The following is a 16,749-nucleotide window of genomic DNA, read 5'->3' as shown; positions in this document are numbered from 1 at the left end:
GCCTTCCAAAGTGCTGGGATTACAGGCGTGAGCCATCGTGCCCGGCCCCACTTGTTTTTCATGAAAAACAAATATTAAATGTTTCTTTTGGAGGGCTTTGTAAGGATTAAATAGTATGTGTGTCAAACACATGGCACATAGTAGATATTCAATATATGGTAGCGCTTTATTAATATGACTTGAAAAAAATTATTGCTTTTCTTTGTCAGACATTTGTAATAATTATGTGACGCTCTTGTTTGAGGAACATATAAAATAGTAAGAAATGGAATTCTAAATTGTAAGTCTGGTATTTCCAAACAGGCAAAAAGAAAAATTATATATATGTGTATGTATATATATGTATATATATATTTAATTATACTTTAAGTTCTAGGGGAGATGTGCACAACGTGCGGGTTTGTTACATATGTATACATGTGCCATGTTGGTGTGCTGCGCCCATTAACTCGTCATTTACATTAGGTATATCTCCTAATGCTATCCCTCCCTGCTCCTCCCTCCCCACAATAGGCCCCGGTATGTGATGTTCCCCTTCTTGTGTCCAAGTGATCTCATTGTTTAATTCCCACCTGTGAGAACATGCGGTGTTTGGTTTTCTGTTCTTGTGATAGTTTGCTGAGAATGATGGTTTCCAGCTGCATCCATGTCCCTACAAAGGACACAAACTCATTCTTTTTTATGGCTGCACAGTATTCCATAGTAAATTAGTTGGGTGTAGTGCCATGTGCCTGTAGTCCCAAATACTTGAGAGGCTAAGGTAGGAGAACTGCTTGAACCCGGGAGGCAAAGGTTGCAGTGAGCCGAGACCACGCTACTGCACTCCAGCTTGGGCAACAGAACGAGTCTCCATCTCAAAAACAAACAAACAAACAAACAAACAAAAAACAAGTGGATGACTGGGGAGGGAAAGGGTGAACAGCAGGCACGGAGAGGTTAAGGAACTTGTCACACAGCCAGTAGAGTGCAGAGCCAGAATTCACACTCAGAGTCTGTTTTCTTTCCATTATACTGTACTGCTCACCTCTGTCATCAGAGAATTTCTCGTTGCCCAAGAGACTCATCCTATGGAAAGGACATGTGCTCTAGAGGAGAACATTTGCTGCTGACCCATCTGTGACTGCTGGCAGTACCTTGACCCACAGTACCACGTGAATACCCAGATGCCTTCACCACACTGATCAATGCAGACTTACATTGTGAGGACCAAACCCATTTCCTGACAGGCAGGATGGCCTCATGACAATGAGTCACAAAGACTTGAATTCAAATCCTAGCTCTGCCACCCTGGCTACGTGGCTGAAGGCAAGTTCCATAATTCCAGCCATTGCAACTCCTCTCTTGCCTTGCTGGTTCACGTTTCTATAGCATTTACAGGTATGGCTATTTCTGCCTGGAATGTCCTTACAACTTGGCTTGGAAATCACTGGATAGTAATTAAAAATCAGTGGCTTCGGGGGCAGACTGCCACATTTTCTTAATTCAGTCTGTCACTGATGGACATTTGGGTTGATTACAAGTCTTTGCTATTGTGAGTTGTGCCACAATAAACATACGTGTGCATGTGTCTTTATAGCAGCATGACTTATAATCCTTTGGGTATATACCCAGTAATGGGATGGCTGGGTCAAATGGTATTTCTAGTTCTAGATCCTTGAGGAATTGCCCCACTATTTTCCACAATGGTTGAACTAGTTTACAGTCCCACCAACAGTGTAAAAGTGTTCCTGTTTCTCCACATCCTCTCCAGCACCTGTTGTTTCCTGACTTTTTAATGATTGCCATTCTAACTGGTGTGAGATGGTATCTCATCGTGGTTTTGATTTGTATTTCTCTGACGGCGAGTGAAGATGAGCATTTTTTCATGTGTCTGTTGACTGTATAAATATCTTCTTTTGAGAAGTGTCTGTTCGTATCCTTTGCCCACTTTTTGATGGGGTTGTTTGTTTTTTTCTTGTAAATTTGTTTGAGTTCTTTGTAGGTTCTGGATATTAGCCCTTTGTCAGATGAGTGACAAAATTTTGCAAAATTTTCTCCCATTCTGTAGGTTGCCTGTTCACTCTGATGGTAGTTTCTTTTGCTGTACAGAAACTCTTTAGTTTAATTAGATCCCATTTGTCAATTTTGGCTTTTGTTGCCATTGCTTTTGGTGTTTGAATAATTGTATATTTTAAGGTGAATTTCACTAAATGAGGATGGACATTTTCGAGTTGATTTTTATAGGTTTTAAAAGGTTGTAGTCATGTTTTAAGTTAATAGAAACTGGTTGCTCATGCTTTTTATATATAGGAGACCATAGAAACAAAAATAAAAAAATAGAATTAATTGATAAATCTATTACTCTACAACTTTAAAAATTATACAAGCAAGTGTAAAATCTATATCCTCCTACTGCAGTTCCATCCTCAGGGGCAACCCACTATTAACAATTTGTTGCATATTCTTTTTTTAAAAAACCTTATTAATGTATCAGGGATATCTTTCCATTTTATCTTTTATAGCTCAACTCATTTATTAAAAGTATTTAACAGCTTGATGTATGATTTATATATCATAAAATCCAGCCATTGTAAATGTATGATGCTATTATTTTGTAAATTTACACAGTGGTGCAATCATCACCTACTCCAGTTTTAGAGCACTTTTTTTTTTTTTTTTTTTTTTTTTTTGAGACGGAGTCTCGCTCTGTCTGTCGCCCGGGCTGGAGTGCAGTGGCCGGTTCTCAGCTCACTGCAAGCTCCGTCTCCCGGGTTTATGCCATTCTCCTGCCTCAGCCTCCCGAGTAGCTGGGACTACAGGCGCCCGCCACCTCGCCCGGCTAGTTTTTTGTGTTTTTTAATAGAGACGGGGTTTCACCGTGTTAGCCAGGATGGTCTCGATCTCCTGACCTCGTGATCCGCCCGTCTCGGCCTCCCAAAGTGCTGGGATTACAGGCTTGAGCCACCGCGCCCGGCTTAGAGCACTTATTACTCCAAAAGTTTCCTTACGCCTGTTTGCAGTCAACCCCAGTCCCCAGTCAGATGCGCTTTCTGTTTTTACAGGTATACTTTTTAGAAATGTTATATAAATAGAATCATACAGTATGCTTTCTTTTGTATCCAGCTCTTTTCACTTAGCATAATGTTTTTAAAATTCCTCCATATTGTTACATATATCAGTAGTTCCTTTTTCTTGATGAGTAGTATTCTGCTGTATGGATATACAGTACTTCATTTAACAGTTGGTTAAACTATGATGGATATTTGTTTGGTTTTCAGCTTGGGAATATTATAAATAATGCTGCTATGAATATTCACATACAATTCTTTGTGTTGATATATGTTTTTATTTTTCTTGAGTAGATTCCTAGGACTGAAGTTACCAGGTTGTGTGGTAAGATGTGGCTGTATTTTACATTTCCATCAGCAATGTATAAGGGCACCACTTTCTCTACAATTCTCTAACACTTGGTATTGTCAGTCTTTGTGATTATAGTTATTCTCTAAGTGTGTAGTGGTATCTTATTGTGGTTTTAATTTGCATTTCCTTAGTGACTAATGATTTGAGCACTTTTTCATATGTATATTGGCCATTTGTATATTTTCTCTGGTGAAGTGTCCAAATCTTTTGCCAATGTTATCATTGGATTGTTTTTCCTCTTATTATTTGAGTTTTAAAATATATTTTATATGCAAGTATATTATCAGATGTATTGTTTGCAGGTATTTTCTTCCAGTCTGTAGCTTGTCTTTTCGTTTTCTAATTGTTTCTTTTGAAGGAAAAGATTTTTAAATTTTGACGAAGTCAAAATTTTTTCTTTCGTGTATCTTGCTTTTTATAAAATCTTCATCTAACCCCAGGTTGCAACAATGTCCTCCTGTTTTCTTCTACACATTTTATAACTTTAGTTCTTACATTTAGGGGTGTGATACATTTTGAGTTAAGTTTTGTGTATGGTGTAAGGTAAGAGTCTCAGTTCTTTTTTTGCATATATGCATATAGTTCTAGCATCACTGTCAAATAGTCTGTCCTTTCCCCCATTAAATTGTATTGGCACACTGACCAAAGCCAATTGCCATAAATGGGTTTACTTCTTACATCTCTGTTCTACTGATTTATAAATATATCCTTATACCAATACCACATCAACTTAGGAATGGTAGTTTTATAGTAAGTTTTGAAGTCAGGTAGCATATGTTTTCCAAGTTGTTTCTTTTCAAAAATGCAAAGGCTTTTCTATGTCCTTTGCATTTCTATATGCATATTAGGAATAGCTTGTCAGTTTCTACAAATAAGTAGATAAATAAGTAAATAAAACCTGCTAGTTTTTTTTTTTTTTCGCTTAAAGTTTGGGATGCATGTGCAGAACGTGCAGGTTTGTTACATAGGTATACATGTGTCATGGTGGTTTGTTGCACACATCAACTCAACATCTAGGTTTTAAGCCCCACGTGCATTAGGTATTTGTCCAGTGCTCTCCCTCCCACCCTTGATAGGCCCCAGTGTGTGATGTTCCCCTCCCTGTGTCCATGTATTTTCATTGTTCATCTCCCACTTATGAGTGAGAACATGCAGTGTTTGAAAACCTGCTAGGATTTTAATAGGAGTTGTGTAGAATTTGTAGGCTAATTTGAAGAGATTACCATCTTAACAGTGTTGAATTTTCTATTATATGAGTGTGACGTATTTCTCCAATTTTTAGCTTTTTATAGCAGTATTTGGTAGTTGTCAGAGTATAGGTCTTGAACTTCTTTTGACATGTTAATTCCAGAATGTATTTGTCAGGTTTCTCCAGAGGGACAAGGCCAGTAGGAAATATATATGTATATGTACATATATGTATATATTCATATATATATGAAAGAAAGTTTGTTAGGGAGAATTGGCTCGCATGATTAAAAATATGAAGTTCCACAGTAGGTCATCTGTAAGCTAGGGAATGCCAGTAGTGTGATTCAGTTCAAGTCCAAAAGCCTTGAAACCAGGGAAGCCAACAGTGCAGTCCTGAGTGAGTCTGAGGGTGAAGGCCTGAGAGCCCCAGGCAGGCTGCTAGTGCAAGACCTAGAGTCCAAAGGAAGATGAACCTGGAGTCTGATGTCTAAGGTCAGGAGGAGAAAAGGTGCCTCACTGCAAAAGGGAGAGAGGGAGGAAGTTAAGCAATCTGAGTATCCCCCTTGTTCCACCTGCTTTGTTCTAATCACACCCATTACTGATTAGATGGTGGCCACTCACATCAAGGGTGGCTCTTCCTCTCCTGGTCCACTGACTCCACATGTCAATCTCCTCTGGAAACACCCTCACTGACACACCCAGAAACAGTGCTTCACTAGCCAACTAGGCATCCCTCAATCCAGTCCAGTTGATATCTAATATTGAGCATCATACTGAGTATTTCACTTTTTGATGCTATTGTGAATGGGATTATTTTCTCAATTTTATTTTTGATCTCTTAGTTGCTGTTAAGTAGAAATCCAGTTGATATTTATATGTTAGTCTTGCATGCTATTATCTTACTACAATTGCTTATTAGTTCTAGTAATTTTTTTAGTTTATAGATTCTTTAGGATTTTCTGCATATGAGATCACGTCATCTGCAAAGAAAGACACTTTAACTTCTTTTCTAATCTGTATGCTTTTAATTTACTTTTCTCGCTTTATTGCAATGGCTAGAAGCTCAAATATAAGGTTGAATAGAAGTGGTGAAAGTGAATATCCTTGCTTCATTTCTGATGGGGAAAAGCATTCATGTTACCATTAAGTACGATATTAACTGTGGGTTTTGTAGACGCTCCTTATCAGGTTGTGTAAGTTCTCTTCTATGTCTGGTTTATGGAGTGTTATGTTTGGAGTGTGGGGGTTCTTTTTTCTGCATCTGTTGAGATGATCATTTGGTGTTTGTACTTTGTTCTGTTAATGTGCATATTCCATTAATTCATTAATTGATATTAAACCACTCTTGCATTCCTGGGATGACTCCACATAGTCATGGTATATAAAGGCAAGTTTTACATGCTGCAAGATTTGGTTTGTTAATATTTTGTTAAGGATTTTTACTGTGTTCATGATAAATATTAGTCTGTAGTGTCCTTTTCTTATATATTTGCTTGACTTTGGTATCAGGGTAATACTGGCTATGTAATATTTGTTGGAAAGTTTCCCCTTCTTCACTGTATTTTAGACAAGTTTGTGTAGGATTGGTACCATCTCTTCCTTAAATGTTTGATAGAATTCCCCAGTGAAGCATTTGAACCTGTAGTAGTTTGACTTTTTGTGGGAATGTTTTAAGCACAAATTTGATTTTTTTTTTTTTTTTAAAAAAAGCTTCTCAATTTTTCACATGGCTTTGGCCAATTTCCATAACCCCCAAATGGTGGTTTTTGATGATTTTGTCCAGTTTATTAGTTTTAGCTTGCTAAGAGGATTTTTTGACTTCTTCACACCACTACACCCAGAAGTTGCCTCTCTACCTCTTTTGAAAAAAAATCTGTATAGTATTTCATTTTACAAACATGCCATAATTTATTTAATAAAAAATAGTTTTTTCACTTTTTAAATACAGTCTGAGCAGTGCTGAAGCTAGCCTTCTATATATAACTTTAGTTACTTTTGCTAGTAAGATACGTACATTTTTAATTTTAATAAATGTCAAATTATTCTCCAAACTTTGTTCTCAATAATTACATTGTTAGAATAATTTCCAAGAAGGTCTACTTCTGCATATATTGCTACTACCATATACAGGTTAAGCAACCCTACTGTGAAACTAAAATGCACCATAATTCAAAACTTTTTGAGTGGCATTGTGACGCCACACATGGATGTCTGAGATAGTAGTGTGTTTGTTTTCTGATGATTCAGTGTACATACATTTTGTTTCATGTACAAAATTATTAAACATATTGTATAAAATTACCTTCAGGCTATGTGTGTAAGGTATATATGAAACATAAATGAATTTTGTGTTTAGACTTGGATTTCATCCTCAAGATATCTCATTATGTTATGTATAAATATTCCAAAATCTGACAAATTCTGAAATCTGAAATGCTTTTGATCATAAGCATTTAAGTGATAGCCTGTACTATTAATCTTTCATGTTTTTGCCAATATGAAAAGCAAACAGTTTGGTATCTTTTTGTTTGTACTTATCTAATTGGAGTTGGGAATCTTCTCATATGCTCTTTGACCATTTCTTTTTATTTTATGAAGTGACATTTTATTCCTTTGATTAATTTCCAATTATTTTTATTTTTATTTTATTTTATTTTTTTGAGTTGGAGTTTCACTCTTGTTGCCCAGGCTGAAGTACAATGGTGTGATCTCGGCTCGCTGCAACCTCCGTCTCCCAGGTTCAAGCAATTCTGCCTCAGCTTCCCAAGTAGCTGGGATTACAGGCACACACCACCATGCCTGGGTAATTTTTGTATTTTTAGTAGAGACAGGTTTTCACCATGTTGGCCGGGCTGGTCTCGAACTCTGACCTTGTGATCTGCCCACTTTGGCCTCCTGAAGTGCTGGGATTACAGGTGTGAGCTGCCATGCCTGGCCTTAATTTCCAATTAGTTTGGTTCTTTTTTTCTTATTTATAGGATCTTTTGGTATTATAGTGATACTGTTATCTGTTTTATGTTGTAAAGATTTTTTTCTATTCTATCCTTCCTTGTAGTTGTAACTGTTTTCAATCTTTTAAGACCCTGGTATTGTAATTTATGTTTCTGTTTGTTTTTAAAACAGAAAGTTGTACAAGGGATTGATTTAAACCAAATTCGAGGACTTGGGTTTGATGCCACGTGTTCTCTGGTTGTTTTGGATAAGCAGTTTCGCCCATTACCGGTCAACCATGAAGGTAAGACCACGTCTCTTCCTTTTCCCAGTGGTGGGAGACTTGCCTGATTAATCCAATGGGCCCAGGTGGAACAGGAGGGCAGGCATCTCTTGCTGCTGATAGTGAAATTTAGAGGTAGAGTGAAGTGACACAGATCATGTTGCAGAAGTCAAGAGCTTGGAGAGCAGTTGGTATGAGTGGGTTGGTGTTGAGGCTGATTAGGGGGACTTGGCTTTATGAAACTCAAGAGCCACAGTGCAGAACATGGTAAAGGAAGGACATGAGATTGTTAGCTAGTAGTAAGTAACCTTGAAACACACAGGTGGTTTTGATGTTTTCTGGGAAGAGAGTGTCACTGCTTGCAGTTTCTTTGTATACGACGTTCCTATTCCATGCTTATCTGAGTGGATGAGCCAAGTCCTTTGAAAGGAAATGGAACATGGTAGACAGGGCCATGTGACAAACAGAAGCTAGAAGCAGATGGCCTCTCTATTTTCAATAGCCAGACCAAAAGACATTCACATGAAATGATGTTGTCCTAACAGACACTTGTGAGTACAGAAATGAGCTGTTTCAAACGTAAAATGCCACTTGGGTCCACCATCAGAGATTTTTCACAGCAGATAAGGTTTTCCCTTTTGGGAAATTTTAGCCAATAACGCTGGTACTGGGGTTACAAACCCAAAAGTCTACTAATACATTAATGTAATAATTAATATATTAGTCAGATGGGTAATGTAAAATGAGTAATAGGCCACGCTTGAGAAAAACCACTGCACATGTGTGAAGATAAGTTTCAACTGATATTTAACCTTGTCATGAGCAGAAGACATTAGGGAGCAGTGGAGGCTGCATTGCACTGGAAATTGCATGCTCCATCTGAAGGGAGGGGCCAGCGCTAGGCATTGTCAGTCGGCTGTTGCCAAGATAGCCATTGCAAACATATTTGGGGCTAGATTCTGTTTGAGAACACTTGGTTCTGGACACTGTTGCAGCAGCATCTTTCTTAACTGTTGGCTATGAGGTAGTAGGGTACATTGGTACACAGTGGAATTAGAGTTAGGCGGGGACTCTGATTGTAGCTCTGCCATTGCTGAGCTGTGACACCTTGGGCAAGCCACTTAACTGTGTTTCTCAGTTTTCTTCTCTGAAAGAATTTGAATAATGAATCAGTCGCTTTGCTGTGAGAATTTAGTGAGAGACTGATACTTAAAATGCTCAGAAAAGTTTCTTCCATCAGATGATGAATTTTTTAAGAGAATATTCCGGTCACTACTATGGACCTAATGTATGAAATAGTGATTATTATAATTATAAGGACTATAAATGATCATCTATTTGCATCCCTTTTCACTATAAGTGATCACTATAAATAATCATAATCACTATGTGCTGAAAATGGATGCAAATAGATGAATGATTAGAGCACAGTGGTAATGATGACCGTTTTCTGCACACACACACACACACACACACACACACACACACACACACACACTTTTTTCCCTCTTCTTGCGACATTTATTAACACCTCCTATATGCCAAGCCCTGTCTTAGCAAATGCTGGGGCTTCAAAGATGAATCAGGATGGTTCTTGTTCTTGGTGGCTATTCATTGGCCCAGTTGGCACTGTTCTGGCCTAGGACAGGGCAGCCTCATTCTGAGCCACTTCAGAAAGCAGAGACCAAAAATGGGTAGAGCAAACCTCAGCTCTGCAGCAGCAAGCATTCAGTAATTACAAGATGTGGCCAGCCACAGACCTGGCCGTTTTGGGAGGCTGTCAGTGTGTCTTTTATGGGCTTTATTTAAGTAAAGGTCAGGTGATTGTTGGGGATGCCATAGATCAGATGTCTCTTACTGCTGATAGTGAGATTTAGAGGCAGAGTGTGGAGGCCAGAAGTCACGTCCCAGAAGTTAAAAGCTTGGAGAGCAATTGGCACGAGTGGGGTGGCGTTGGGGGCAGAGTTAGAGGGAACTTGGTTCCATAAAGCACAAGAGGTATGTTAGAGAGCCTGATTTGGGGTGGGACTTTAGATACTAAGAGTCCTGCTTCAAGGATTTTGTATCATCTGATCTAAAATACATGTTTATTTATTTATTTTTACTCTGGCTGTGCATTAGTATCAACTGGAGATCTTTTTAAAAATTGACAATTCATGAGCCCTACCCTCAAGATTTGTATTCACTTGACTTGAGGTGGAGCTAGGGCGTTGACTTTTTAAAAAAGTTCTCTTAGTAAGTCTAGTATGTAGAGAATCACTGGGCACAGATTAACAGAGAATTAAAATATTAGGAACAGAACACTTGAAGTGGAAGAAGATAGTTCCTTGTTAAATTTGCTTAAATATGTACCCTCTTTGGATGCTATATATTTTTTTCATTGTAGGTAGAATGGCCTCCTGTTAACAAATCCTCTATTAAAAAGGTAACTACGGTGGCTCAAGCCTGTAATCCCAGCACTTTGGGAGGCCGAGACGGGCGGATCACGAGGTCAGGAGATCGAGACCATTCTGGCTAACACAGTGAAACCTCGTCTCTACTGAAAATACAAAAAACTAGCCGGGCGAGGTGGCGGGCGCCTGTAGTCCCAGCTACTCGGGAGGCTGAGGCAGGAGAATGGCGTAAACCCGAGAGGCGGAGCTTGCAGTGAGCTGAGATCCGGCCACTGCACTCCAGTCCGGGCGACAGAGCGAGACTCCGCCTCAAAAAAAAAAAAAAAAAAAAAAAAAAGGTAACTAGGTTCCCACTCTAATTATAAGTGTTGAAATAACTTTATTCCACCTAAAAGGTTAAAGTGTACCCATTCATCAACTGCATCCAGCTGCAGGCGCCCTCGTCAGTTTCTTGCCTTTCAACAGATTGTATTAAGGTTAGATCTTTTATCTGAAATGGATTATCCTGTGCAAGAAAATGAAATTAGAATTATAAAGGTGGTTTGAAGGTTCTTTAGAGACTCCTACCTGCATGGCAGCCACCAACTCTTGATTGGCTAATGGGAGTAATTGTGAGGAGCAGAGAGTGGGGTCAGGAAGATTCCAGATAACCCTAATCATGCAGATAACCTAAAACCAAACCCATAAGACCAGCAAAAGTATTGCCATCTTTAGATGTTAACCAAAAAATTACAAACAAATAAATTAAGTACAATAGTTTAAGAAAATACAGCATTACTATATGATAAAATAGTCTCATTGTTTGCCTTTCCTTGTTTGACTCTTCTTCCTTAAAAGATCTGAACAGCCCCTGGACTGGACAGCAGCACAGTTGCTGAATGCTTCCTACCCCTGCCACTGACTGAATTCAGAGCCTCACCCTGATTGTGTCATCTCAGCCGTAGGAGCTCTTGGGAGGGAGAGGAACAAAGGGTGATAATTGGGGCTGGAGAGGGAGTTATGACCTAGTCTCCTCTGTGCAACAGATACCTAATATTTAGATTTTTTTTGCTGATTCATAATAATTTTTCCCCTCAGGTATGCCTGCAACACATTCTGTGAACATAAACATGTATTTTAGCAAGGTATTAATTAAGTGAATATATGGATGAATAATAATCTGCCCTTAGGTAAAGTGAGGGAGCTCAAATTTTGCTTTACCTCCAATTCTCTTAAACGACGACATTTTCGTGGGTCTGTGTTCTGTTTCCCATGCAGCCTCATTGTGTAGAACCTCTTTCTCACTCTTTCTTCACCTGCGAAGCCAGTGGCTAGTCATTTGAAGAATTAAATAAACACTTTCCTGCCTTTTGGAAGCTTTCTGTGCAGCTCCAGGCTCAGCTAACTAGAGCCTACTCTTTGCTCCTCTTCCACATTCCCATGTCTGGTAGTCAACACACAATATAGACTCTTTCTCCATGCAAACATATGCTGCTTAAGGGCAGAACCGTGGCACATTCTTCTTGATATCCTAGCATCCAACACTGTGCTTGGCATGTAGTAGATGCTCAGTAAAAGATTAAATTAACTTTCAGTTGATTTACTTGTGGTTTTCCATGACAGCTGAAAAAAAAATTAACTTCTCAGTTTTTATCTAAAATGAAAATTATAAATTATTAATTCTAATGCAGTATTGATTCTGTACAATTTTCACTGTATTGTTCTGACTGCATTTTGAGAGCATCTTTATGCTAGTACTAGGCAGTACTAGCTGATTGGTCTGTCTTCACTATAGGCAGAAGTTTAGCAACAGGTATTTTTACCTTAAAGTAGCTGTAGATTTGTTCTGTATAGTACTTAAGAAACAATACCGATATTGTCCCCTTCAACACTCACCCACCCACACACACATTGCAGGTGTATGCATGTATACACACCCACATCGTGATTTATTGATGGTTCTGGAATAGGAGCTGGACATCAGTATTTTTAAAAGTTATCAAGGCAATGCTAATGTGCAACTAGGTTTGAGAACCAGAGCTTTGAGCACTTCTGTTAGATAGTAGAACAATTCTGTTTACAAAAAATTCTTTGACATTCCTGTGGGAGGTCACATGTACTCTTTATTATTTTCAAAGTATTAGTATTATGGTTTGTGGAACTTTCGTGGGAGGCGAGATCTTTCCAGTTAGGCAAACCAGCAACTGAACCCCTGCCTTGTTATGCCCATGACCTTATTTAGGTATCTTCTTACATTGGATTTTTTTGTTTGTTTGTTTTAGCAAGATATGTAGTGCTGCAGTTACTTTGCCATTAAATAAAATAATGTGTGAAAATATAATACCTGGCTTGGTAACTGCTGGGTTTCTTTTCTCTTTGCCCTAAAAATCTCCCAGGTATATTCATTGCTGTTCTGCACATTTTGCCATCAGAGGCGTCAGAGGGCTGTTAAAGGATTTCTGGCTTGCTCATTGGTACAGGATGAATTAACAGAGGCTAGGGAGAGAGATATGGAGTTACTGTGTGGACTACAGGATGGTAAAGGCAGGATATGAAGGGCAGTGCTCCTTTTCCAGCTGGTTTTAAATTCTCTTCCTTACGATTTACTCCTCCTGAGGGCCTGCTTTCTGAGAAGTACTTGCCATATGCTTTATATGCATTATCTTTTGTTTAATAACTTCCTGAATTATATATCTTCATCTGTAACTATGCCTTCATCTGTAACTAGCATTCCCCGTTAGATCAGCCTAATTCCAAAACCGATGAACTTCCCACGCCAACAAACCAACCAACCAAATGAGGGAAAAAAACACCAAAATGAACTAATTTTAATTAAACTGACCAGAAAAAGTGGGATTATAAGCAGTTAAATGCCATTGTGTAGCTATTAGAGGTATTATACCATCAAAGTATTTATCCATATTTAAAGGAGACAGATCTTAAAAAGAGAAAGTATTGCTGTAGTCTTATTTCATAGATGCCTTTCCCGAATGTATACCCAGAAAAGTTTTTCTAGAACAGAAGGGATAAGAAAGGAAGAGAAGAAGTTGAGAGAGAATACTGGATAATATAATTAATTGGTAGATTTTTTTTCGGCTTTTAATGTAGACGTTTATTCTAAGGTTATGGTCAGAGAACACATGACTGGAGGGGAGATCCCAGGCCTGGGGACAGTGCGTTCATCAGCCTTGCTGGTGTCCTTTCATTTTGCTCCTTCTTGATACATAAAATCATAGAAAGTACATAGCACTTTGGTCTTGGGAATCCATAATTGTTTCCTTGAATTAGAAGGAAGAGAATGTGTGTCTATCTGCATCTCCCTCTCGTTTCTGCTAGAGGATTCCCATCGAAATGTCATCATGTGGCTGGACCATCGAGCAGTCAGTCAGGTCAATAGGATCAACGAGACCAAGCACAGCGTCCTCCAGTACGTCGGGGGGGTGATGTCTGTGGAAATGCAGGCCCCGAAGCTTCTGTGGCTGAAAGAGGTGAGTGCATAGAGTCTAAGAGAAGATACCAACAATAGTAGAGGACCCCTTTTATTGTGGATCTGTATGTACCAGGCACCCTGCTAAAATCTGTTCCATTTGATTTTTTCCCAGCAACTAGGAGGAACGTTGATCCCATTTGATTGATTACAGTGCAGTTAAATCACACCTGTTTTTATGTGCCTGACTCATACCAGGCACTGTGACAAGTATTGTACACGTTATCTCTTTGAAGGCCAACAGCCCTATGAAGTGTTTTTATGTGTGGTGTTTACTTTAGGGTGTCTGTTTTGTAGACAAGAAAACGAATGTTCATAGAGATAAAACAACTCACTCAAAGTGAAAAATATGTGACAGAACCAGAATTTGAACCTAACACTGGCTGATTCCAAAATGGTTTTTTCAAATTTTAAAATGTTTCTTTTGTGGATACTTAGTCTCACTGTGTTGGCTAGGCTGATTTCAAACTCCTGGCCTTATGTGATCCTGCAAAAGTGATGTGATTATAGGTGTGAGCCACTGTGCCCAGTCATCCAAAATCAATTCTTTTAATACCCGGTATTCTACTGGAGTTCAGAGAGATTAATTACCATTCCAGTGAGAAAGCAGCAGAGGTGGGATTTAAGTCCATATCTTCTGATCAGGACCTTCCTAGTCTGTACACTTTTAGCCCCAACTTATTAATATTTGGCCTTATTGACATCTTAGGCTGCCCCTTTCTCATCCCACCTGCACTCGAGTTTCTCATCCTTAAATGATATGGCAATCTCTGGTCAAAGCACTTGCAGGTGGTTTCCATTTCCAGCTGTGAGGACTCCTTTATGAAGTGTGGAGAATGGTGATGTCAGCTTAATGGTTCCCATTAGAGATGGATGTGTGAGAAAGTTCAAGTCCTTCGGGAACCTCAAGGACTTGAAAACCTCTAGGTGGTCTGGAGAAATAGAGAATCCATCTAATGGGCATGACCTGTGATTCATTTACTGGCTCTGAGATTTCAGGTGGGCTGAGTCATCTATTACTCAGATTGTGAATGGAGATGGGGAGAGCTTAGGGTGCTGAGAAGGTGCCTAAGGATTGCCATCATGGGGCAGGAGAGTAGTAGGAAAGAAGGGCTTCAGCAATCAAAGCAGGCTTGGCTTCTTAGCTGTTTCAGATATTGAGCTGTTTTGTAGGTTTTAATCTACATAAAGGCTTCTGTGGTTGCTAAAAGTTTGACAGAGTTTCTTGGGAGTCAGGAGTTTTCAAGAATCTAATTCTGACTCTACTGTCAACAATTGTATGCTTTGGTCAAAGCACTTCTTATCTCAGACCTCACTTTTTTTCATCTGTAAAGTGGGAGAGTTGTATTAACCAGTTTGAAAACCTGACTCGGATATATGCTGAAACACAGTATTTGAATAAAGAACTGTTCTGCACTGCCCCGTACCCTGCTTTGAGTTGTATAAGCATTAGTTGATTTTAATCCTAACAATCTCTGCCTGGTAGATAGCATGGGAAACTGATCCTGAGGAGGCTTTCCCAAACAGGTGATCAAGCCAGAATTTAAATCCATGTTTGCTGGGCCCCAAATCTCAGCTTATTCCATCATGTCATGCAGTAGTAAAATCCCTCCATGAAGCCTGGCTCTTGGGGTAGGACCAGGAATGATGGCAGTGGTCTTCTTCAACTTGGCCTAAACTTGTTGCTCTATCAACAGGTTTGGATTGGATATATCACCTTTTTTAGCAACATAGAAAGAAGAGTTATACTGAGTTAAGCAAAGAGGATTGGGCAGAGGGTCGTTGGTTCAGTGTCAGGGCCTTCTAGAGCACGTGCCACATGGCCAGCTCTAGCCTCTATCCCAGGAGATCTAAATGCATATCTGGCACGAACCTCTCAGTATTCTTACCGTCTCGCACTTGAGATAAAACTGCACTAAGTAAATCCCATAGGAAATAGTTAATATCTAGATTACATGGCAATGTTTGTGACCCTCTGAGAGCATCTTCTATTAATTTATTTTAAAAATTCAATTTTCTTTCAGAATTTTCTGAGTAAGCCTCCAGTGTGGGTATGTTTTGGTAAGCATGTACAGGAATTCTTGCTGAGAATTCCTTTGGCTTTAATGTGGTTGCAAAATCAAAATTAAAGAGATTTCTAAGTCAGTTTTAGCATTTTCTTAAAGCCTGACCAGGAGGGCTATAGTGCTTCTCAGACTTTAATGTATAAATGAATCACCTGGAGATCTTGCTGACCTGTAGTTTCTGATTCAGTAGCCCTGGGATAGGGACTGAAAATTGGAGAATTTGTATTGCTAACACAAGTTCACAGGTGATGCTAATGTTACTGGGCTGGGAACTTGTGAAACCACTTTTAATTCCAAAAGCTCTGTTCCCCTACGCTGAAAAGCATCCACTTGTGCGGAGTCAGGGAATGGTACCTTTGTTTTTAATGCTATGATGGGAGACACAGGGAAGTTTGATAGCTTCAGTAGAGCTGCTTGAGTGCACATTCAGAATAAAAACATGAGATTCTGTGTTCTAAGTTTATCAAGCTGTCATGTTTTTACTCTTTCTTCATTCTTTAATTCTTGAAGTCTGTACTGAGCTCAACTATGAACCAGCAAGTGCGATAGGCACTGGGGACATGGGGACAATAGGGACTCAATCTTACCATTGAGCAGCACAGAGTCCACTAGGGATAGTGGTGGGGGAGCATAAGGAATGGGGTGGATGCAGGAATGAGATGAAAACAGAGCCGTCAAATATACTATGCACTGTGATATAGCAATATACAAAGTGCTTTGGGAAAAAGGATTTGCTTCCTAGAGGCAATAGTTTGACAGGAACCTCAAGATATGAGTGGAGGTTTTGCCTAGCAGAGAAGATAGGAAGGACATTCTGAAGAGAGACTGTGATTCATCTGTGATATGGTAGGTGAGTCCCAGGGCATGAGCTGGGGTGCTTCAGCAAGCATAGCAGGAGATGAGGCCAGGTAAATAGTCTGAGTTCGGCTTTTTAAGGGCTTAATTGGTGATAGGGATTGGTTGATGATTGTTAAGCAAGGGAGGGGCGGGCTTAGGTAACTGGCAGACATGCGGAGATTG

At 39.3% G+C, this 16,749-nt stretch overlaps 1 protein-coding gene across 9 annotated transcripts in view; it reads left to right on the top strand.

Annotated features, from left to right (window-relative positions):
* Positions 1 to 16,749, top strand: part of FGGY (FGGY carbohydrate kinase domain containing) — a 447,226-nt gene that overhangs the window by 37,360 nt on the left and 393,117 nt on the right. For 7 of the 9 annotated variants that reach the window (XR_748250.2, XM_010365749.2, XM_010365751.2 and 4 more), the window contains 2 exons: positions 7,714 to 7,825; positions 13,513 to 13,664. Coding sequence is in view for 7 of the 9 variants with exons in the window: in XM_010365749.2 (XP_010364051.2) it covers positions 7,714 to 7,825; positions 13,513 to 13,664 (264 nt within the window). In the remaining 2 variants the exon portion in view is untranslated. Of the gene's footprint in view, positions 1 to 7,713; positions 7,826 to 13,512; positions 13,665 to 16,749 lie in introns of those variants that run through there. The other 2 variants (XM_030942915.1, XM_030942918.1) reach the window with 2 other exon arrangements.

The sequence above is a fragment of the Rhinopithecus roxellana genome, chromosome 12 (assembly GCF_007565055.1).
Source record: "Rhinopithecus roxellana isolate Shanxi Qingling chromosome 12, ASM756505v1, whole genome shotgun sequence".
NCBI lineage: Eukaryota > Metazoa > Chordata > Mammalia > Primates > Cercopithecidae > Rhinopithecus > Rhinopithecus roxellana.
This window is presented reverse-complemented; position numbering and strand designations above follow the sequence as displayed.